Raw genomic sequence first — 23,066 nt, forward strand, 5'->3', positions numbered from 1 at the left:
ATTTGCACCTATTCTCTAAGGGGCCATTCCCCCAGAAGCTGGTGTTAAGCTCTCTGGGGAAACTTAGCCCGTTTTCACAGAGCAGAGGGGAGAGAAGGTGGGAAGGCTGGGGTTAGGGGAGGGTTCCCACAACATCATTATCCCTGAAGAGCAAAGGGACCCCAGGGTGATGATATTCAGGGGGACGGAATGCCTGCTGAGGGTCTTAGCTGTATGCCAGGGCTCTGTTGCTTAGAAGTGGGGTGACTTTAGACAGCTCACCCATCGAGCCTCGGTTTCCTCAGGCGCATTGGCTGGGAGACAACACACAGGATGGAGTCGAACACCGAGCTGGATGCAGGGTGGGTGCTCACTAGTCAGGGCGCTTAAGAATGGGTTACTTAAATGAAACTGGGGTGTCAGACCTACTTTAGGGAACCTACCCAGACCCACTTTTCTCAGCTCCCTCCTGCTCTTCTGGTTAAGAGTCTGCTTGACAGGAAATCCTACAGCCTTGGCACTGAGGGAGGACCGTGTGGGGCCTTTTTGCCTTGGAGCATTTTAAAGTTTCTCTCGAGTGGCAGAAGATGTCAGGGACACTCAGATCTAGTCAGACACAGCTAAGGTGTCAGCAGGCAGGGTCTGCCTGTCACTACAGGCCAAAGGCCCGCAGGCATGAGTCCCCAAAGAGGAATGTCAAAAGCTCTCTGGTTATGCCTTATGCCTTGTGCTAAAAGTCCTTTTAATGATATGGCTGACGGGGGGAACTGGCGACAACGCTGGCACATGAGCGAAGGTTCCTCGGGCCCTCACAAACCCTGTGCTGGCTTGTCACTACCACCATGCGTGCTCCACCATGAGCTTCCAAAGAGGCCGGGAGCCAAACCACTCTCCCTCCCCAATAGCCTGTGGCCCCACGGAGGCTGTGGGAAGAGGCCCTGGAAGCTGGGACGACACATAGAAAGATGTGCCCGCCAAGCTAGGTTTCTCTGTGGTGCCCTCTTCCTCCCTCACTTGATCTCTCTGTCTACCATGCAGTCCCTAGCCTACCTGACCCTACACCCCGATGGCCCCCCAGGTCCAGACCTGCTCCTTCCTGCTAACCCAGACAAGCGAGCCTGGCACACTGGCTTTTGAGATTCCCCTGGAAAGAAGCAAGTAAGTGATCAAGGAGGCCTACGCACTCTGTCACTTCCAGGGCCTTGGGGATACGCTCGACTTCAGTAAAATGAGCGCGCACAGCTGCGTCGTCTCCCTGGAGCCAGCTGATGGCCATAGTGATTGCAGATGTCCACCACCGACAGATGACGTCTGGACCTGGAGGGAGCAATACCAAACATTACTTACAGGAACCAGACCTGTGGCACTCAGCCTGACTGGCTGCACCTAGTTCCCACATGGCACAGGCCACCTTTACCTTCCGGGCACAGGCTAGGGGCCTCTGGGATGCCCTCTCACATTGCTGGTGGAAGCACCAACCAGCACAATCCCTCAGCAATACGTATCAAGTGCCTTAAAAACGTTCACTCCTCTTAACCTAAAAGTCCCATTTTTGGCAAACTATCACAAAGAAATTGGCCTACCTAGAGAAAAAAAATTTAACAAAGATGTCCACTGTAGTATTATTTTTAAGTAAAAAGCCGGAAACAACCTAAACTTCCAATAGCCATGAAAAATGGTGTTTCCAAAGTCTCTGTAGTAATAGGCTCCTGTTAGAATCTTTTAAGTCTTTTCCTCTCTGAGGTTTAGTTTTCACAGCTGCAAAATTATACTAGTGACCTTGCAATGCCAGTGGGATGGACGTATAAGATAAAAGGCCCAAGAGTGCATTCTTTTCTAAATTCTGAAATAAAGACTGGCCGTGAGATCAGTGGTCATGATGGGGTGGCTGTTTTTCTGGATCCTTCCCTCTGTAAGGAGACTGGCCAGACAGAAGCTTGACACTCCCTTTCTACCAGCTGCCTTAGAAGCTTGAGGGGTGGCAGCTGATGTGCCATCACCCTGATGGCAGTTCAGGGATAGAAGAAAAGAATGTACTCCTGTCAATTCAGTCAGTGGGTTGCGCTGTGTCACCCAAGGCAGTGGGCAGCTGGAGCAGTACAGACACCCAGATAAAGGTCTCTTCAGCACTGTGTCGGGTCCAAGATCAGCCTCGGGGGTTGCTCCGAGGCACAACCTAGAGGAAGGGGCACTGTGCATCTGAAAGGTGGGCCCCTACTTGCCTCCAGCGCCTGGAACATTTGCCCCCATTCTGAGCATTTGGGAAGGTTGCTGACTTGCCCCACCAGCCAGGGCCCAAAGAAGACATTCACTCACTTACCATCCCACTTCTAGGAGAATCATTATTTCCTGTCCCTAGAAAGCTGCCTAGCAGGGGCTAACTATGGGTCAGGGCTGTGGGGGAGCCATACATACAAACCTCAGATCCAGAGAAGATTCTCGAGTGTACACTCATAACTAACCCTGGTCCCTGGGACAAAAGAGCTGTGAAGCACTGGATGAAGAAACCTGAGGCCCGTGGAGCCGCCCTGCAAGATACTTACCAAGGGCTGACTTGAGCACAGAGCTGCTGGAGAAAGGAGGGGTCACAATCCCCACAGAGTCCACAAAAGAATTAAGTAATTTTAGGTACTCCAAAGCACTGGAGAATTCACTAGAAAGAGAAGAAAAGGTCCCATATACATCAAAATGTACACAAGGATCACACTCACGGCCTGGCTGTCCAGCCTTCCAGCTCTAAGAGCCAATGGACACTTCTGGTCCCTTCTTCCCCATCATGCCAGGCATCTCCTAAGCCCTGCCCCCGACACCATTCACACTTTCCACAGGCCTTCCTTCTCATGTTTCTGACACTCTTCCCACCGCCAGGAGAGCCAGCTATTCTCTTTCATCCTTGGCCCCGAAACCTGACTCTTCCCCTCAAAGCCCAATTCAAATGTCGTCTCCTCGCAGAAGTTTTCTGATCTCCCAAGCAGAACTGCCCTCCCCTCCCTACTGGGGTGCACTCCAGTCAGGACCTGGGCCTTGTATAAGAAAGACTTTGGCACCTGTCTGCCTCTCGGGTCTTAATCTGTGAAGGAAAGACTGTGCTACTGGGGTGCCCAATAACTATGTCAGAGCTCACACAGGGCTCTCATAAGGCTGCTGGGTTTGAGAAATAAATACGAGGGACCATTCAATTTCCCTGCAGACCCTACACTGGGCTTGTTTCACAGCTGCCCTTGAACTTCCTGAGCAGACGGCCCAAGGCGAGGGTGTCCTGGGGATGTTACCAGCTCTCTTCTTCCTGATCTCCACCCTTCTTCTTGGCCTGAGGTTTCACCAAGGACTCCACAGCTCGCTCCAGCAGGTTCTTGCAGAAGGCCTGGTGAACCTGGGCAATGGGGTCAGCTGAAGAAGAGAAAGGCCAGGACAAGTGTTAAATGGGTCTTACTTATAAGCCCATTTTTGTCTTTATAGAGAAAATGGAGAGTGGATAGAGGAACCCAGGGAATAGCTGTCTCCTCTGAACAGGTAACAACTCCCATTTCTCAACCAAACCTCAGAACTACCTTGTTAAAAGGTCGGAAGGTGGGGGCAGGGGTGGGGAAGGTGGTCAGCCCCAGACTGCAGAGCCCAAGACCACCTGTGGTTCTGGACTGGTCCAGTGGGGGGGAGTGTGTGTTGTGGGGGCTGTGGGTCGGGGGGGAGGTTGCTGTGTCTCCTGGCACGGAGCTCAGTATTTCCATTCAAGGTTGGGAACTGTAAGGTGGTGGCCACAAGCCTTGCCAGAAAACGGAAAATGGAGAGCTCCTCCAAGTCTCAGAGGCTGCCTCTTCCCCTGTGGCTCAGGAAGACAGCCAGCTGAGGAGAAAGAAAGGGTGGCTGCTGCCTTGACATGACAAGGAAGACCCTGCTCCTGTTCTCCACAGCATTTTCATGGGTCTTGAGGTCAGTGATGGTCTGGTTGAGCTGATTAAACAAGGGGCCCTGAAATGCTTATGACAGCTGACTGTCACTGACAAGTCCCCACTGGCAGGCCCAAAGCAAGGCATCACGAGCCCCTTCCCTCCCCTTACACGCACAGATGTGGGCCTCAGTCTGACAAGGACAAGGAGCCAGGACACTTAGCCAGGGCATGAACACATTCTGGGCAACAAGGCCTAGAATCAGAGCCTGCAAGAGGTGAGAGAGCCAGTCATAGTCTACGGTGTAGACAAAGCAGACAGTGGGGACGGGGTGGGGAGATTTAGGATTGCTTTGGCTTTCATCCTTACTTTCTGGTGTTGCACACCATTCTTATATTGTGCAATAAAGTTATTAAAAAGGAAATACAGTGGAACTCCACCAAATGTCTGATACACACCCCTGTACCTGCCGAACATGCTTCACTCTCCTCAGACTCCCAGTGTAGAGAGGGGAAAAGCATGCAGAAGGCAGAAAGCCACTGGTCGCTCCAGTCTCAGTTAACCCGCCCAGCCTTTACAGCTCTGAGGCTGGGCGAGTCGACTCCAATCACTGTCAAACACCAGGGACAGCAAGCTAGCATCCCCTCCCAATGCCTGGAGCCATGTCTCTGCCACCACTCTGAGCACTTGACGACCGCCTGTCGCCTGTTGTTCCCTAACTGCTCCATACCTGTCTGTCTGCTTTTCAATGGGACCTGGAGACTAGGGCTAGAGAACAACTCCACACAACCTTTGTTCCTCCAAAGTGCCCAGAATGAGGGCGAGAATACAGTTGGTGCTCAATCACAATTTAGTAATGTGTGGCAGTGTGACTGATGTTAAGATCCCCAGGCTTTCAATGTCAGAGAGAGGTGAGCTGCAAACCCAGCTAAGGTGCTGACCAGGCTCATGACCTCCCTGAGCTTTGGGGAAAACAAGACTGAGACATCCTGTCTCTCTACACAGCTGGAGCGCACCCTGCAGCACTGGTGGCTTTCATGGCTTTCCTCAATTCCCAACAGCTGCAAAGGTGTTCTCACCTGGGTTCCTCTGGGCACAGTACAGACTCTCCTTGGCAGCTGACTTCACTGACCAGCTCCGCTCCATGAAAAATTTCTGGCCCAGGGGGTGGCAGAGCCAGCGCAGCGAGTCAGGGACAGCACTGCGTTCGGGGCCACACAGACTCTGGGCTCGACTGAGGAAGTAGCTCTGTGAAAGGACAAGAACCATGGGTGACACCAGGGTGGTAGAATGCTGGCTGCAGCCATCATGGGGCCATCAGATAGCACTGCCACGGTGGAGGCAGGATGAGGAAAGAGCAACAAGAGGGCTGGGACCCTCATGTAGCTGGAAGTAAATACCACCTCTGAAACTAGGGCAAGTGGCTCCAGTGGAGCCTGCCAGGCTTGATGAGCAGCTACAAACCCCAGCAGGAGTGGGGACAGAGCCTCAAGGCACCTGTGGGGCCCCTGCTGCAACCTGTCCTGCTGGGTCTGCCTAACCCTACTAAAATCTTGTTCTCGGCCCTGCTGGCATTCAACCTAAAGAGCTGAGGAGGGGTCTCTGAGGCCTCCCAGCTACATTCCACCCTCAGCCCCATGAGGGTCATGGTGCCCAAGGTAGGTAGGCCCTTGCATCCTGGAACTTTTTCTCATCTGTCATTTTAATTACATATCTTCTAGGGTTTTCTTTTTGAGGAAGATTAGCCCTGAGCTAACATCCGCTGCCAATCCTCCTCTTTTTGCTGAGGAAGACTGGCCCTGAGCTAACATCCGTGCCCATCTTCCTCTACTTTACACATGGGATGCATACCACAGCATGGCCTGCCAAGCAGTGCCATGTCCGCACCCGGGATCTGAACCGGCGAACCCTGGGCCGCTGAGAAGCGGAATTGTGCGAACTTAACCGCTGCACCACCGGGCCGGCCCCTCTTTAAGGGTATTTTTTAGGCCAAATTGTATTCTGCTTTGACTAATTTTTCATCTCTTTTACCTCTGAGTGTAAAGAGTTTAGAACAGGTACACAGCAAGCGGTCAGTAACTGTCATTTACCATCACTGTCACACTAGAAAGTCACGAGGCAGCCCCGAGGCTTGTCCAGGACCCACAGAGGCATGCGTGTGTGTGTGTTTGTGTGTGTGTGTGTGTTTGTGTGTGATGCCCTTCCCCCAAGGTTGGCCCTGCAAGGGCTTTGTCCAGCCCCCTAAAGAGATCCCCATGCCATCCCTGGATAAGCCCCTGACATGAACACTGGCCTGCGAGGAAAGACCAAGAAAGACTTTGAAAGCCTCCTTGCTGCACAATTCAAAGAGTCAGTGTCCCAGTCTCTCGGGCCCCTCCTTTGCCTGCAGGATAACATCACTCCAGGGCCCCTGGAACAAGAATTGCAGGGACAATGCCGTCTATCCATGTTTTCAGAAATTCCATCGTTTTTTATTCTTTATTCTAAAACCCATGATTTCCAACCCATAAACCCACTCAATACAGGCCAGCCTATTATTGAATGAGGAGCTTAGCAGAGAAGGATGGAAGGGAGGGAGAAGCATGAGATGCAGGGAACTCAGGCCTGTGGACCTCTACCTTCACACTTCAGCCCTTGCCTCCATAATGAGGGCTGCTGTCTCCTTGTCTGGTTCGGTCTGATGGTTCTGACCTTTACTGGGCTCTAAGTAGCCATCAGCTAATATAGCGGCTTCCGAAGACTTGAATGCCAGGGTCAGAAATAGCACCGCCAAAGTGCCACTCAAGAACACAGACCAAGAAGACTGCCTCTCTCCAGGGGAATCCAGCAACGGCTGCCTGATTCCAAGAGAAAATGACCTGGCCAAACTGCTTTACAGACACACTCTAATATTATCACAGCACTTACGGGACCAAGTGGAGCATTTCACCTAAATCTCTAGTCACAGGGCCAGAGGTACTAGTGGCCTTTCCTCCTCTTTGCTGACCGCCATATTTGAAAAAGGGCGCCGGAGAGCAATGCAGAGGATCCCAGGACCTTCTCCCGACCCTCAACACAGCACTCGCTGAATCTGAGCTTGTAAGTGTGATGGCTAGAGAAGAGTAGCTGAGCAGCCTGAATGGGATGGAGTTTGGGGGTGGGGTGGTGACAATTCCAGGCCCTCTGAAGTCTGAGAACCCGAACAGTTGCCCCCAACTCTCTCCCAAGAGCAGGTGCCTGATAAGCCAAGGAGCCTGATGCCTGCTGCAAGGGAAACCAAGGACCACTGCCTCCTCAGAAGGGCCCAAACATCACCAACAGAAGCAGAAACAAAGCCTGGTTAGTTGGTATTGCAAGAAGAACCCAGAGAAACCATTTAGAAAGTCATTAAGTTAAAATATATTTTTAAGCTTAATTGTTAAAAAAGAAAAGAAAAACCTTAGTTATAACAAATCTCAGTGGGAGGGGGAGCTTGAGTTTAATGGTTTGAATTAATAAGAAATATAAATCCTGGGATAGTGATCCACAGTATGGCTTCTAGAAGGGAAATTGAGAAAATAACTTCTGTTGTTCTTTTAATTTTCTCGGCATTATCACCCTGTGATAATTTTCCTAAATTTTACAGACACTGCAAGTCTCCCAAGCTGGGGCCTAGGAGCACTCCCTATAACTTATCTGCTAACTGCCAAATTGAGCAGCTGTGGCAGGAGACTCAGAACTGCTGAGATCCTGAGGGCCACCCTGTACCCCCGGGCCAGTCCCAACTCTAGGTTGTGTCCTCCTCCCATACTGGTCTGACCCTACGGTTCTCAAATTATGTGCCAAGGCACTCTGAACCACCACAGTGAATGCGAAGAGGTGTCTAGACAGTTTACGTTTTTAGGTAAACAGAGCAACGCTCAACAGGAATTGGACACCATGTAAACTACTAGATGGAGGTAATTCACAGTCTCAACATGAGATTGCATGATCTTCCTTTGGATGGTGTCCGGTCTTGTGAAGCTGAGTTTTCGAAGGTTGTTGTAATAAAAAGCAAGTTCTGTGTGAAAATTGACATGAAACAGGAAATGAAGGTGGTGGTGTCCAATCTGATTTCAAAGTTTGATTTTTTTTCCCCTTTTTCTCCCCAAAGCCCCCCAGTACATAGTTGTAGATTCTTCATGGTGGGTCCTTCTAGTTGTGGCATGTGGGACGCTGCCTCAGTGTGGCCTGATGAGCAGTGCCATGTCCGTGCCCAGGATTCGAACCAACGAAACACTGGGCCACCTGCAGCAGAGCGTGCAAACTTAACCACTCGGCCACAGGGCCAGGCCCTGATTTCAAAGTTTGAGAAAGCACATGCAACAGGCACATGCATCTCATTAGTAAGTAAACGGTTATTAAGAATAAAATAAATGGGCCCAGCCCCCTGGCTGAACGGCTGGGTTCACACGCTCCGGTTTGGAGGCCTGGGTTCACTGGATTGGATCCTGGGCAAGGACATAGCACCCCTCATCAAGCCATGCTGAGGCAGCGTCCCACATAGCAGAGCCAGAAGGACCTACAACTAGAATATACAACTATGTACTGGGGGGCTTTGGGGAGAAGAAGAAAAAAAAGAAGATTGGCAACAGATGTTAGCTCAGGTGCCAATCTTAAAAAAAAAAAGAAGAAAATAAAAATATTATTTTTCATTTTTGTGTGTTATTTTTTTCAAATAGCTAATAAGTTGTCAAGACACAAGTATCTATTAAGATGTTTGTACCTAACTAACAAACAGAACTGTTAGGTATTTCTTTTACCCAGGGAAACCATGAAAAAAATTACTGAGATATAAAGGATGCCATGAACTGAGAAAGACTGGGAACCTCTGGTCTAAACCATTTTTACAGAGGCCAGCATTTCACGTGGCCCCAAAGCCTCGCTCATTTGCTAGCTAAATATATTCCACCAAATTCAAAGCTTCTTTCTCTTTAAGAAAGTACCATCTGGGTCTCTTAATCTATGCCCTCCCAGGAAAAGCAAACAGATGAGAGGGGCAGTTACTTTCCTAGAGATCAGCTCCTCTCTTTTTCCTACCCTACTGAAAAAGCACATTTAGCAATACCATTAATGTTGCAAATATTGATACCTTTTGACCCAGCATCACCACCTCTAGAGATTTAACCTCAACAGGTCCTTGTACAAGTGGGTAAGACAGTGTGCAAGGATGGTCCCTGTAGCACTGTCTCTAACTGTAAATGCTGGAAAGAACCCAAACGTCCATCAGCAGCAAACTGGCTTAATCAACGTGTGGGAGCACCAAGTACCTCTATGGAATAATAAGGCGACCAAGAAAGAGGCCCAAGACTTACGGTTTGGTTGAAGAAAGTAGGCGGCAAATAGGGTTTCTGGTAATGATCAGATTAAATAAATTCTAATGCATATATATCTTAGTACATGCAGGAAGAAAATTCTGAGGAAATACACATCAAACTGTTCACTACTTTTTCGGCATATCAAATGTTTTCTGGGGGGAAACCATTAAGAGAACCATTCTCCTGATGCCACACATATGCCTTCCTCAAATGGAATCTCTAATTCTCTTTAAACGGCAGCTACATCTCAGCAATAAGGACAACCGAAACCCCAGTGGGACTTTTGGGATGACGAGATGATCCTAAAGTTTATATGGAAAGAAAAGAGCAAAAACTAATCACTAATGCTGAGAACTGACACTCCCAAATATCATCCCATATTATAAGACTTGACCATTAGGGTGTGAGGTGTTGGTGCACTGTGTTCATCCAGAAGTAGACACAACATACAGGGACAGTCGATTTATGAAAAAGGTACAACCCGGCGCAGAGGGGAAACGATGGTTATTTTAATAAGATTCTGGGGCAGGGAGATAGCCACATCGAAAAAAAGTAGATCTCGCACCCTTACCCCTAACTCAAACAAAAATCAATTCCAGGTGGGTTATGGACCTATGTGTGAAAAGTGAAAAATAAAGCACCTAGCAGATAATATAGGAGAATATCTTCCTGACTTTGAAGTAGGGCAAAGATTTAATAAACAAGACATAAATGTCTAGCTGTAAAGGAAGAGACGAATTATCTGGACCTCATGAACATTAAGAACTTGTGCTCATCAATCAACACCATTAGGAGAGAGAACAGGCAAGCCACAGAGTGGGAGAAGGCGTATGCAAAGCACATATCCAACAAAGGATCATAGCCAGAGTAAAGAACTCGAATCAATAAAAAGACAGACATCCCAAATGAAAAATAGGTAAAACACTTGAACAAGGTTTCCACAAAAGAGACTATCCAAATAGCCAATAAACTACCCAAGTGGCCAATAAGGTGCTCAACATCATTCATCACCTGGGAAATGCAAATGAAAACTACAAGACGATACCACCAGAGGGCTAGAAAACCAAAATGACACTTTCATGTGTTTGGTGAGGGTACAGAACAGCAACAACTGAAACAACTCTCCTACACCGCTGGCAGAGCGGAATTGGTACAACCACTCTGGAAAACTGTTAGTCGGCATGTACTAAGGCTGAATTTCTGACCATGCCACTCCTAGAAATGCAGTCACATGTTCACCCACGGATGAACGAAGACATTCACAGCAGCCCTATTCATCAGAACCAAAACCAGGAAACAACTCCAAAGTCCACCTACGAGAGTCTGGTCATACAACGGAACACTGTAAAGCAATGAGAATGGACAGTCTGCAACTATACACAACAACATAAATGAAACTTAACATGACACTGAGTGAAAGCAGCTAGACACATACAGTACATTCTGTACCACTCTCCTTATATAAAGTTTCAACAGAGGCAAAACTTCTGAGGTGATGGACGGCAGTTACCCTGCTGGAGGGCTTGGGGAAGGGGTCCAGGGAGGCTTCTGGGGTCTTGTTTCTGGGGTTCTGTTTCTTGATCTGTCTGCTGGTTCTATGGGTGTGTTCACCTTGTGAAGTCACTGAACTGCGCATGAACTGTATCCTTTCCTATGTGCACACTGTACTTCCGTATAAAGTTTACAGGAACAAAAAACAGCAGATTAAACTACGCGACAGAATTCAGAATAATGATTACCTCTGTGGGGGCAGGGGGACTGGAGAAGGCCTATAGGAGGCCTCTGGGGGTGATGAGAATGTTCTACTTGATCTGGGTGGTTGTTACACAGGTGAATTCACTTTGTGAAAATTCATCAAGCTTGTAAGTTAAAATGTGTGCATTGTTCTGTATGTAGGTTGTATTTTGATAAAATTAATGTCTTCAACGTACTTTTGGGGGGCAGAGAAGTTATAAGTATGACATCGGCCCAGAGCACTAGGACAAATAAATGGAAGGGGGGAGCAGCCTGGTGGATGCCTCCTGCTCTGGGCCTACATTCCCCTTGCCCAGAAAGCCCCCCTGACTTCCCTGAAGCCGGGGTCAGGAGTTGAGAGTGCCCTCTGGGCAGCCAGATCAGCCCCACCCTCGCATTCATCCTACTGTCCTGAAGGCCTGGTCCTTGTCTGGATGCCCTGACAGACTGTATGCTCCCCAAGGACAGGGCACATGTCCTGCTCACCGCTGCATTTCAACTCCAGAAAGTGCCTGTCCCAAAGCTGGGACTCAGTAATGTTTGCTGAACAAACATCTTATCTGGGGTCACAGAAACAGGGTCAAGACACAGAAAGCACACTGGGCTTTCCCATGCCCTCTCTCACCTAGACTATGGTGATGCACTTCAGGAAGCATCAACGTGACCACAGGGCACATCCCTGATCATTCTCAACTCATCAGTACCATTACCGAGATATGGAAACAAACGGAGACGTGAGCTCTCTGTTCTGAACACAGCTGATGTATTCAGCAGCCTACCCAAAGTGGGCACTGAATAAAAGATGCCTGTTTCTGCTGAAGCAACAGAAAGCCTGAGGTCAGCAGATGCTGTGAACTAGTTGATAACAGGACAGTGAATTATCCAATTATGAATTCCCAAGGCTGGCTCCATACCAGGCACCTTGGAGGAGCCTGATAACCACAGTTCCCCACCCTGGGCCTGACCTGAGCTCCTCGCAGACATGCACTGTTTTACATTTCTGGATCCCTAGTGCTGTGGGATCAACAACCCAACAAATACCTTTTGAATGAATAAAAGAACAAGGAAACACAACCAGAAAATTCCAAGAATTTTTATGACCACTTGAAGGGTAGAAAAGTCGCATATTAACCCTGAATATGGATCACTCTGTATCACTGAATCAACCTTCTTACCTCAGGGCACCAAAATGTCCCACCTCTGCTGGTAAGGGCCAAGAGTGAGAACTTTGGTCTGTTTTGTTCGCTGCTGGAAGTATTTGTGGAATGATGCATTGAGTAAATGTCTACCCCTCTAAGTGGTTAGCAGTGGAGGGCAGGGTTCACAGCTATATTTGCATCTTAGCTCCTGGCTGGGGAAGGCACTCAGAGAAGGTGTGCAGAAGGTTCGCAGAAGGGAACTCACCGCCAGGAAGCCCAGCTTGCCTCCACACCGGGTCTGGAGCCCCATGGCGGCAGTCAGATGGATCTCAACCAGCGTACTTGGCGGGATTTTCTCCTCTGCACATTCAGCCAGGTTCACAGCGCACAAAGCCACGTGTACATCTGAACAAGCAGATCCTGCAGGAATCTTTCCTATGGCGGGCAGAAACAGACACTAATGTCGACAGATCCCCCAAACTCAGCTTTTTCCTGCTTCCTCTAGCACAATCAGAGCAATAGCAGAACCAAAGGAGAAAGAACATGAACTCTGTGATCAGCCGGCTCTGGAGAGGATGTCAGGCCCTACAACTTAGTAGCTGTATGTTTCTTTTTACCTCCCAGGTTGTTGGGAACAAGAGAAAATGCACCTCATGGCATACAGTTCTGTATAAACGGGAGCAGTTACGGTTGCAGGTCGTTGTACAGGACTCAGAGATATGCACTGTAACATTTTCCAAAACAGTGTCAACAGCGCAGCCATATTCTGCTAATACGGTCCTGTGTCTCCAAACTTTGCGAGAGGTAATGAAAAATTTAAAAATAACCTGATCTGAATTTGTTTTCATTTAAACAGACCCCATAATATATAAGCACACACCCTTTCGAGGGGAGAAATTACACAAAACTGAGCAACGACGGCCAGATACATCTTGGGTTAGCAGGTGGACAGCCAGGAAAGGCTTACTACACCCTCCTGCACAAGGACTACACAGCTCATCTGGGGTGACCCTGAAGTCAGGGGCCAAAGTGCCCTTGCACAGGCACAAGGGCCCATCAAGGCTCTGAGGCTTTTGCATTATCACCTGCTTTGGTCCTCACTACAGGGCCAGGAGGTGGCCAGGGCAAGCAGTCTCCTCCCTTTGCTGAGGGGAAGGCTGAGCCTCAGGGTTGGCCCCATGTCAAAGGTCCTCACCCAGCCCTGCATGCTTCCCACTGGGCCACCCCGCCTTTCTGGCCTTTTTATGACAGCAGAGAGACCTTAGCCTCCATACTTCACTCTGCACAGATGAGAGGTGTCAGTCTCCCCTAGAGGCACCACTGAACTTTCTCCTTTGGGGGAGGGAGGATGGAGGGGAGTGTGGGAACCACGCTTCAGTCACCTCTGTTCCCTCGGTGCCTTGCACAGGGCCTGGCCCATGGAGTGCTCAGTGAACGTGGAGGGAACGAGTGGCATGAACTGTCCCAGCTGGAATTCTCCAGAACTAGACAGTTAGGAGGATGCAGCCTCCTGATCAGAGACCTAGGATAGAATGAGCTCCATTCCCCAAGAGCGCACTGAGGGGCAGAGAAGAGCAAAGAGGGGAAGAACTGCAGATAGGGACCGTCTGCTAGACTCTACCATGAATTAGGTGCTAAAACCCCACAGCTGGCCCCACTGTCTCATCTCCCATTCACTCCTCCACCCCTCGGCCAGAAGCTACCACAGCCACCAGGGCATTTCCACCTTCCTGTACCAGTGCCCACTGTTGCTTTCTGGCCCTCATTTGATCAGACATCTCAGCAGCAACCTCCCTTCTTGAACCCTCCCTGACTGCTTCCCCAACACCAAGCCTCCTGGCCTTTCCTGGCCCCTCTGGGGCAGCCTCCACCCAACCTCCCTGTCCTTGGCCTGCCCTTCACATGTAGGCATTCTTCCAGATGCCCTTAAGGGTCCACTTTCACCACAAGCGTCATCAGCTCCCGAGGTTTTCATTCTCACCTTTAGGCCAAAGGCCCAGCTCCCTTTCTTGGACTGAAGATCCAGCACGTCCACCTGCCCGCTGAATATTTCCCCTCAACATCTCATGGCAAGTGTCCCAAATGGAACTCCTCCCCTTCTCCCTGGAAAATTGCTCTTCTTCTTGTTTCCCTCACCTTTCTTAGTGGCAACACTGTTCACCCAAACTCTCAAGCAAGAAACCAGGGAATCATCATAGCTGCTCCTCTCCTTACGCTTCATCCAGTGATTCTCGAGTCCTGTCAATCCCACCTTCTACTTTCTGTCTGTCTGTCTTCTTGGCATCTCTCTTCTTCATCTGCATTAGCTCCTATTCAGCCTCCCCGACGCTAGCCTGAATCCTCTCAATCCACTCTCTACCTGCCATCAGAGTGAATCTTCTAAACTCCAGGAGCACAAATCTGATGATGTCATCATTTTCTGAATGCCCTTCACGCCCTGGCTCCCATCACTCTCCCCTTGCACGGCTCACTCTAGGACTACTGAAATATTCTTCTCAAGAGCCACCCCAATAGGCCAGCCTGGTGGCTGAGTGGTTAGGTTCGCAGGCTCCACTTCTGCAGCCCAGGGTTTCACCGGTTCGGATCCTGGGCGCAGACATGGCACTGCTCGTTAAGCCATGCCGAGGCAGCGTCCCACACAGCACAACCAGAAGGACCCACAACTAGGATATACAATATGTACTGAGGGGCTTTGGGGAGAAGAAGAAGGAAAAAACAAAAAAGACTGGTAACAGATGTTAGCTCAGGTGCCAATCTTTAAAAAAAAAAAGCCACCTCAGGTGGGGCTCCTCCTTGGGAACATCCCTCTGCCTGGAAGGCACATCCCCTTCTGGAGAGCTGGTGAACTTGAGGCACGCTTCCATGCAAATCAAGACTGTCCAGAAACCCTTTCCTGAAACCCTCCCCAACAAGTTCCTCTCCTTCCCAAGTGAAGCCCAATCCTTCTGTTACCTCTGCCGCACTGAACTGTCATTCACTTGCTGACCTGTCTGCTTCTCTATTAGAGCAGGAGTTTGTTGAATGAAATAAATGATCATATTTCACTGAATATAAGATGCTATCAATTTTAAGTTTCACCATTAATTTAAGTACCATTCAGGAAAAAACACTGCCAACTCAACCATGATATGCCATTGTGTAGAGGACACAGCCCAAGTGTAGGGATGTTACTATGAAAAAATGTGCACCTTAAATTGATGAACTACAGTAATGAGTCATCTTTACAGCTACGGACGCAAGTGGAAGGTTTGTCTAACCATTCTAAAAGAGCAGTGTTCAAGGGGCTTCAACTGGGGCGGAAACTGGCAAACCCAGCCAGGGTGGAAAGCTGGCGTGGGGCCCCGTGAGGCAAGCAAGCAGTGGGGGCCACCCCTCACCCGTGATGTGCAGCTGGTGCAGCCTGTGATAGGCCAGGGCTGCATCCCGGGCACTGGTCTTGGCTTCGTCCTCAAAGCCTGCTGCAGTGGCCCGCCAGCGCTGGAAGACCTTCCTGAGCAGCCAGCGCACCAGGCGCAGCTTCTGCAGGCTGTACCGGATCACATTCCAGGAGAGGCTGCAGGCCAGGTCCAGGCGGGAGGTGGGCAGTGCACGGCCCAACACTGATAGGCACGTTTGCAGGTTTGCAGCGGCAGCTGCAAAATCCCCCTAGAAAGCAGCAAGAAGGTGTGATGTTTACTGGCCTTGCTGTGGCCCTTTTGTTTTCCTTTAACAGAAACTTCTACTCTTCCTTCATGCTCCAGATTATCAGATGCTCCGTGAAGAAAATCTGGGAAAATTCAGAAAGCTACAAAAAAGTAAAACACATCACCTGCAATTTTATCCCCCAGAAAGACTGCTGACCTTTTGATATATTTCTCCCCAGCCTTTTTACTATATTGGGATTGTACTGCGTTCTGTCTTTGAGCAAACAGTATTCAGAGTTTCCCATAGTAGCTTTTATACATAAGATGATAACATGGATTTAGATGAATTACGTGATCTTTTAGGCTTTTAGGTTCTCAAAGTGGGGTTCCTGGAGACCAGCCACATCAGCCCCTGGGATCTTGTTAGAAATGCAAATGCTTGGCACCTGCTCCCCAACCTACTGAATCAGAACCTCTGGGATTGGGGCCTCCAGGTGACTGTGATGCCTGCTGAAGTTTCAGAACCACGGTTTTGGGCAAATACACACAGCTAAACTACTCTAGGATCTGGATGAACTACTCTTTGCCAACCTGAGAGGGTCTAATGGGAAGTCTGTGCTCTGCACTGAAGACTTCTTTCTCTCTGTTTCTCTCATTACAGGGGCTAGAAGACTCAGGCTACACGGTCTTGGGAAACAGAAGTAAATGTTCCTCTCCTTTCCTGTCACGCAGCGCGTATGGTACCTGCACTTTCCCTCCTGCATCACTGCAGGAAAGTGAACCACTACGAGGGGAAAGTGGATGACAATGTTCTGAGAGTGACAATCTCTAAGGTGGTGGCAGTGTCTTTCCAGCCAGGAGAAGTACCTGTATTTGCACATTTCAGAGGAGGCGGGCCTTTCTCTGTGTCCCTTGGCTCCTCTTCCCTGACTTTCCCTTGAAGGTTGGCTGTTCCCAGGGCTCAGGTTTTGGGGCTCTTGCCTCTTCCAACTCACCAATCCAACTCTCCTGGCAGATGCACAGCATCCAACACATTGTCCTGACCCATCTCAGTGCCCACGGCCTGTCTCCTGGTTGCTTCTCTCTCTGCAGGGTGCTCTCACAGCAATTCCGAGCAACATGGCTTCGACAGAGCCCACCACATCTTCCAGCCTCCTCCATCTTTGAGCCAATGTCACTGTCACTTTTCTTCCACTTTACATTTCAAATATTTCCTGAATTCACACTTTTCCTTTCAATTTCAGGTCCCTGCCATCTCTCACCTGGCCTATTCTAAGAGCCCCCTAACTTACTTCTGTGCACTTCATGTTTTCGTCCTACAACCCATCCTTCATACAGCTTCCAGAACGACAGTCATAAAACAGACCTGAACCTGCCTCTGGGACATACATCTCGGGATACAGTTCTCTGGGAATAGTCCTGCTTCACGGGGTAAGCCCCCAAGAACCACATCCATATTCCAGTAGCCACAGCCCCTGGCATGACTGACAGATCCAGGCTAGTCAATCAGATCCTCTTGTGGGCACTGCTGCTTGCAGCAGGGGAGAGAGGTCCATGGTTGACTGCTGCTGAGGAGTGTTCTGGTTCTTGTTCCTCCCGAGACATGGATGTTTAACTCTTCCTTCAATGCTGTGAGTTGCCCCAGAATCCTTCCCATGAACTCTCTTTTGTTGATTTCAAAAGAAAACGCTCAGCTAATTTTCCTGCTCAAAAATCTTCCTGGTTCTCCAGAGAATAGGGAAAAAAACCCCAAATCAGTCACTATCAAAGACTTCTCCAATTTCCGCCCTAGGTGCACTGCCAGCCTTACCCCTCATCATTCCCTGACATAGCCTATACTCCAGACATATCCAACTACTTGCTAGTTCCCAAGCAGCCCATCTATTCATGCCTTCTTCTTTGCTTGGAAGGTCCCTCCGGCCCTTGACTGCTCTGCTTAAGCCCCAGATTCCCTCAGCCAGAACGCCTCTCTTCAGCCCCAAACTCTTACAGCACTTTATTCTTCCTCTGTCACACTACAGACTGCAGGTCATCTTGTGTCCATGGAATTATTTATGCATAGGCGCCCTCTGCTCTGCTGCCCTGTGACTGTTAGGGGCGGGGTCCCTTCCTCCTCTCACCCCCATAGGCACTGACCACAGGACTATACACTGGGGTATTCAGTCTAAGTTGCTGAACTATCAGCTGAGCCTTGGAGAGGAAGGGGAAAGGCAGACAGCAGAACTTACCCTGGCAAGGTCCAGGTCTGCCTGCTTCCGGTGCCTCCAGAAGGTGACTGAGGAGCGTGAATGCGGCCGGATCACTGGCTCCCCGTGGACCAGCAGCTTCACAAAGACGCTCAGGACAATCACACCATTTACCAGCCATAAGAGAAGTGTTGGCATCATCCAGTCAAACCAGCCCCCAGAACCTAAAGAGCAGTGTCTCAGCTGAGCCTGTGAGGAAGCGCCTCCTGGAGCAGCCCTGGGAGACTACAGGGTACCTGACTGACCCTTGGCATTGTGTCAGGGAAGAGCCTTCTACCTCATTTGCAGAAGAAAAGGCCCATAACAAGCTTGCTTCATTTAATAACAATGTCTAAGTGCCTAGGATAGGAATAATCAGCAGTACGGGCAAATCATGGACAATGCTACAGCCTAAACAGGAACCGGTAGCCCTTGTCACTGTGGAGCTGAGGGCCACAAAAAGCTTTGTTAGGCAATGGGTGGTTAGGCCATTGGTTTCATGACTCAGGCAAAAGAACCACATCCTCCTTCAAATGGGTACACCATCCACTGTCACCCCACCCCACCCCCCATAGTTACAGCAATGCAGGGTCCTGATTTGTTTTGCCTTTTCTGACTAAACTTGGGTTTGCCTTGTTACTTACAAAATGCGATTTATGCCAGTCCCTATCAGACGCCTACCAGCAGGTGGGGGCTTACTACAAAGCCCTTTGGGACTTGGTGGACAAGCCGAGCAGTTTGCACACAGGGCCCTTCTCTTGCCACAGCAGTCTACCCATGCCCAGGTGGCAGGAGGGCCCCCCCACCTACCTGACTCAAGTGACAGGACGCTGCGACCAGAGCCTGAGTACGAGTGCTGGTCAGAGTCGTGGGCCCCTCCCCATTGCAGCAGGGCAGTCAGGGGGTTAAAGGAGAGGCACAGGAAGGTGAGGACACACAGCAGAATGCGAGAGCGGTCCACCATGCCCAGGGCTACGGGAGGAGAGTCCGGCTCATCTTTGACCTTCAAAACAGGGGCGCAAGATTAGAATGAATACTGCGCGGGTTTTTACAGTATTTTACTTTTATTATATATTTTGGGAAACAGATTATGAGATTTACATTCAAGATCACTCAGTCAGGCAGAAATGAAGCCAGGAGGGATCTAAGACGTCCACAACTCTCCGACCGCTACTCAAACACCGGTGCACTCACTCACCTGTCGCCTGGGGAAAGAACACGTCCCAGGAGCAAAGGTGGACAAGATCTGCTTTCAGAACAGAGCTCTATCACAAAGAAACACACCACACGATTCTGTTTCTACGTAATTCTACAACAGGCAAAATTAATCTAAAGCGACAGAAAGCAGATTAGAAGTTGTCTGAGGCTGGAGAGGGGTGTGTGAACTTCCTGCAAAGGTATACGAAGGAGCTTCTTGAGTGACGATTACATAAGTGTATACACTTGTTAAAACTCATCGTTCTGTATGACAGGACTGTATGATATTGTAAAATAGGAGTATTTTATCACATATAAATTATACCTCAATAGAGCTGGTTAAAAACCACCTTCAGTGTGGATCTATCTAAAGGGGATTGCCTGTTCTAAAACCATAACATGGCTTTTTTTCCTCCCCCATTTCACAGAGGGAGAATTGGAAGCAGAGCCCGCCTGCCTGGAAAGCCTAGAGGAGCAGCAAGGGAGGGGGGCTGAAGCCGAATCTCCCCAGAGTCCAGCGTGTACACACCACACCACTCCTTTTCAAGATTTTAAGACCATTTGAATATTTCTGATGATTCAGACACCTACCTAATACAATATATATGTCATATGGCCTTTTGTTACCAAACAGAATCACATTCAGGAAATATTTCAAAAATAGAGCTTCCTTAGTAAAATTAAGTACACGATACAATAAACAGTTTGGTCAGAAATATACGCTAGAAGGGAACTTTATGCTTTCAGAGTCAGAAACCGCCAATGTCAAAATACAGTGCAGAACCCAGTGGTCTCCACAGGTTCCCAGGCAGATCCTTAGGCTCGAGCCTCTTTTAACTAATTCCATTAAACAACAATTGCCAGGGGCTTTCTTCCGCCATTAAAGGCCCTTGCTTGGAATGTTATTTGTTAGACTGCAAACTGTAACCATTTTCAGAAGAGGACCCAGAGGCAGCCTTGTCCTAGATCAACCATCAGCCTCACAAAGTCGTCTTGCCAGGCCCATTACAGGCGGCAGGAAGTAACGAGGCGCCTCCAGCAGCTCCCAGCACCCACAGGACAGCTGCTGTGTTCTCGTTCTGGATCTGGATCTGGCCCTCATTCCTCTCTCATGAGCCCTTTCAGCAAGGACCAGTTAAACCAGACTACATGTAACCAGTTAAACTGACTCTGTGGGGGAAATAGGAGGGCTGTCTTCTTTCTTTATTCTCAAAGACCGGGCTAATTTCACAGAATTCCTGTTCCTGCAAACAGGCCCTCTGAACACCTGGCCTGGCCCCCTGTCTGCAGCCTCCCCACTATTAACTTAGGGGAGATGGGAGAGATTCTAGGGGTCGGGGGCTTTCGAAACCTCATACCTTTGCATCATCCAACAGAGGACTTCCTGGCTCAGAGTCGATGGAGTAGGGGGAGAAGCCGGCCTGGGACCCTGAGTCAGAGGCCGGAGGGGACATCAGAAGGACATTCTGATTAAAGTCATCGATCTTCAAGTCCACATCATTGTCCACCAGGCTGCCTAGGTCGATGCCTTTCAGGAACTCTGCAAAGAAAACCCCACCTGGCAAACAGTCTGTTTTCAAAGAGCCCCACCTGGGCTGGGGCTGGGCTGGGCCGGGAGGCGCATGGTCCCTGCTCCTGCTTCACCCCAGAAGGCACCTCATACACATCAGTGGGCCCTCCCCAGTGCCCAGCCAGGACTTCTCCTACAACCAGAAGGCTGATGACCCTTTTCTCAATGAGCACACTCACTGTTTTTCTGATTTGCCAGCTTCAGCACCATGTTCTCCTGGCGCAGTTTATGATTGACCTGTTGCAAGTATTTGATGTAATCAATGGCCTTCCTCAGAACGCCAGACTTGTGCATCTGGGAAGGAAGACAGGTGAAAAAAACAGTGTATCAGTGCAGGCTGCACAGCGAAGAGAGCAGAGGCCGAGAGCTCATGGAGTGAAAGCATGGCTCTGGAGTAGGAGGTGCTCTCCCACTGATTAGCTGTGCTACCCAGGGCAAGTTACTTGATCTCTCTGAACTTCACTTTCCTACTCTGTGAAGTGGAGATAATGACGGTCTATGGATCATAGGCTTGCAGTGAAGACTAAATGAGATTATATGTGTAAAGAGCTTAGCCCCTGGCCTGGTACATAGCGACAGTAAATAAATATTAAATATTACTTCTACGTCCTATAATAATCCTAGCATCAAAACAAACTTTAAGGAAAACAAATGACAAACAAAACCCAGAGCATTGCTGGATGGTTATCTTCAGCAAAGGCATACTAGTACCTCTCAGATTTGTAGGCTACAGGGAATATGAAATTTTGTTTCAAAATAGAGGTGAAGACAAACGGATAACAGGTAAAATCTCCTATGTGCCAGAAGACACATTCACAGAAACACCAGAAATATATGCAAAATCAATTTCTCTGTTCACTGGTGGTCAAAGACCCAATCGTCATTTTCTCTCTTCCTTAAAAGGTAAAAATATTGCTAGCCACTCCTGAACACAATTAAATATATGCCAGCAATGCCATCAGCTGACTCCACGGCACACACAATTGTGTACCTGGCCCCTGGTGAGTGGCAAGCATCTCTCTGCTCGTGACGCTAGGGTCTACGATCACTGCAGAGCAGAGTCCAAGGTCCAGACAGGGCACTGCCTTACTAATCCCCAACAGTCCCCTTATGTTAGTTAATATTTTACAATCTTGAAAAACACCAAGATGCTTTAATAAGAAAGCACCTCTAACTCTTCTTGAATTCACTCTGCTTGGGCCTGGGTCTTCCCTAAATTCCTATGGCAAAGATAGGTAGAGGGGAGATGGCAGGGCACCAAACACCATTTTGCTTGCCACCTACTTTGGCATCCGTCCCCATGACCAGATCCTTCAACTCAATGATTTTGTCATTGATGGAGGAGCGATACCGCTTCTCAATGATGTTGTGTGTCGTCCGCCTTTCTCCTTCTTTGGGGGGCTCCAGCTGCTTCACTCCCCCGGGGACCTGCTTAATGGGCACTTTTTCTTGTCCCATCATCACAGGCATTGTGGTCAGAATGGTTCCACTGCTGCCCACCAGAGTCTAGAACAGGCACAGACACAGGGCAGAATGACCCCTTGGTTAGTCTGAGTAAAGCAACCTCACAAGCCACACCTTCTAGCCTTGGACACACAGCATTTCCTGGCAACACTTCGTGTGGTCTGACACCGTTCCTGGGATAGTTAAGTCAAGAAGCCTTAGGAGCCACAATATCTCAGTTACCTGCCCCTTTCAGAATCAACGCTGATAAATCACACCGCAATAAGACTAATGTGGATAAATATGTCTTAACCTTTGATGTAGGGGTGCCAGAAACAAGACAAAGCAAAGTCTGCTTTGCTGTCAATCCAGTAACCACCTCTGAGCTCACACAAAGCGCACTACAGCCTCTGGCCCTAAGGAAAAATTTCTCCCGGTGTATGACACATTTTCTCCTCTCACATAGCAGTGAAGTAACTTACTACATTTCCCCATACAATTTGGCCATCAAAAGGCTCGGGGGCAGAGGTGACACTCAATCAGGGCCATTTTATTAAATAAATAGACGAACCATACAAGCTCCCTCTTTTTTCTCCCCTCAACTCTGCTTTCCCTTCTCTGTTTCTATTTGTACTAATTTTAGTTTTATTTTCTTCAGTAAATGGTCTCAATAGCCAAATGGTCAACAAACAAATAAAAAGCTGCTAACTTCCACAGCCATCAAGAAATAATTCATATATAATAAAAAACACATTTTAAGTGTACAGTTTGATGAATTTTTACGTGTGTATATAATGTGTGTAACCAAGATAACCCAGACCCAGACAGACCATCTCTGTGCCCTCAGAAACTTCCTCATGCCTCCTCCCAGCACTGCCGGCCCCTTCCCCACTCTGTAATCACTGCTCTGACTTCTATTACCACAGCTTAGTTTTGCCTCTTCTTGAACTTCAT

At 49.0% G+C, this 23,066-nt stretch overlaps 1 protein-coding gene across 1 annotated transcript in view; it reads right to left on the minus strand.

Annotated features, from left to right (window-relative positions):
* The window catches only part of SREBF2 (sterol regulatory element binding transcription factor 2), a 58,812-nt gene that overhangs the window by 8,031 nt on the left and 27,715 nt on the right, over positions 1-23,066 (minus strand). The window contains exons 5-15 of the mRNA XM_046645928.1: positions 21,954-22,175; positions 20,849-20,963; positions 20,458-20,639; positions 18,713-18,905; positions 17,906-18,087; positions 15,432-15,699; positions 12,320-12,489; positions 4,946-5,114; positions 3,252-3,369; positions 2,523-2,632; positions 1,164-1,296 (exon numbers count right to left, since the gene is read on the minus strand). Of these exons, the coding sequence (XP_046501884.1) occupies positions 1,164-1,296; positions 2,523-2,632; positions 3,252-3,369; positions 4,946-5,114; positions 12,320-12,489; positions 15,432-15,699; positions 17,906-18,087; positions 18,713-18,905; positions 20,458-20,639; positions 20,849-20,963; positions 21,954-22,175 (1,862 nt within the window). The remainder of the gene's footprint in view (positions 1-1,163; positions 1,297-2,522; positions 2,633-3,251; positions 3,370-4,945; positions 5,115-12,319; positions 12,490-15,431; positions 15,700-17,905; positions 18,088-18,712; positions 18,906-20,457; positions 20,640-20,848; positions 20,964-21,953; positions 22,176-23,066) is intronic.

The sequence above is a fragment of the Equus quagga genome, chromosome 19 (genome assembly GCF_021613505.1).
Source record: "Equus quagga isolate Etosha38 chromosome 19, UCLA_HA_Equagga_1.0, whole genome shotgun sequence".
NCBI lineage: Eukaryota > Metazoa > Chordata > Mammalia > Perissodactyla > Equidae > Equus > Equus quagga.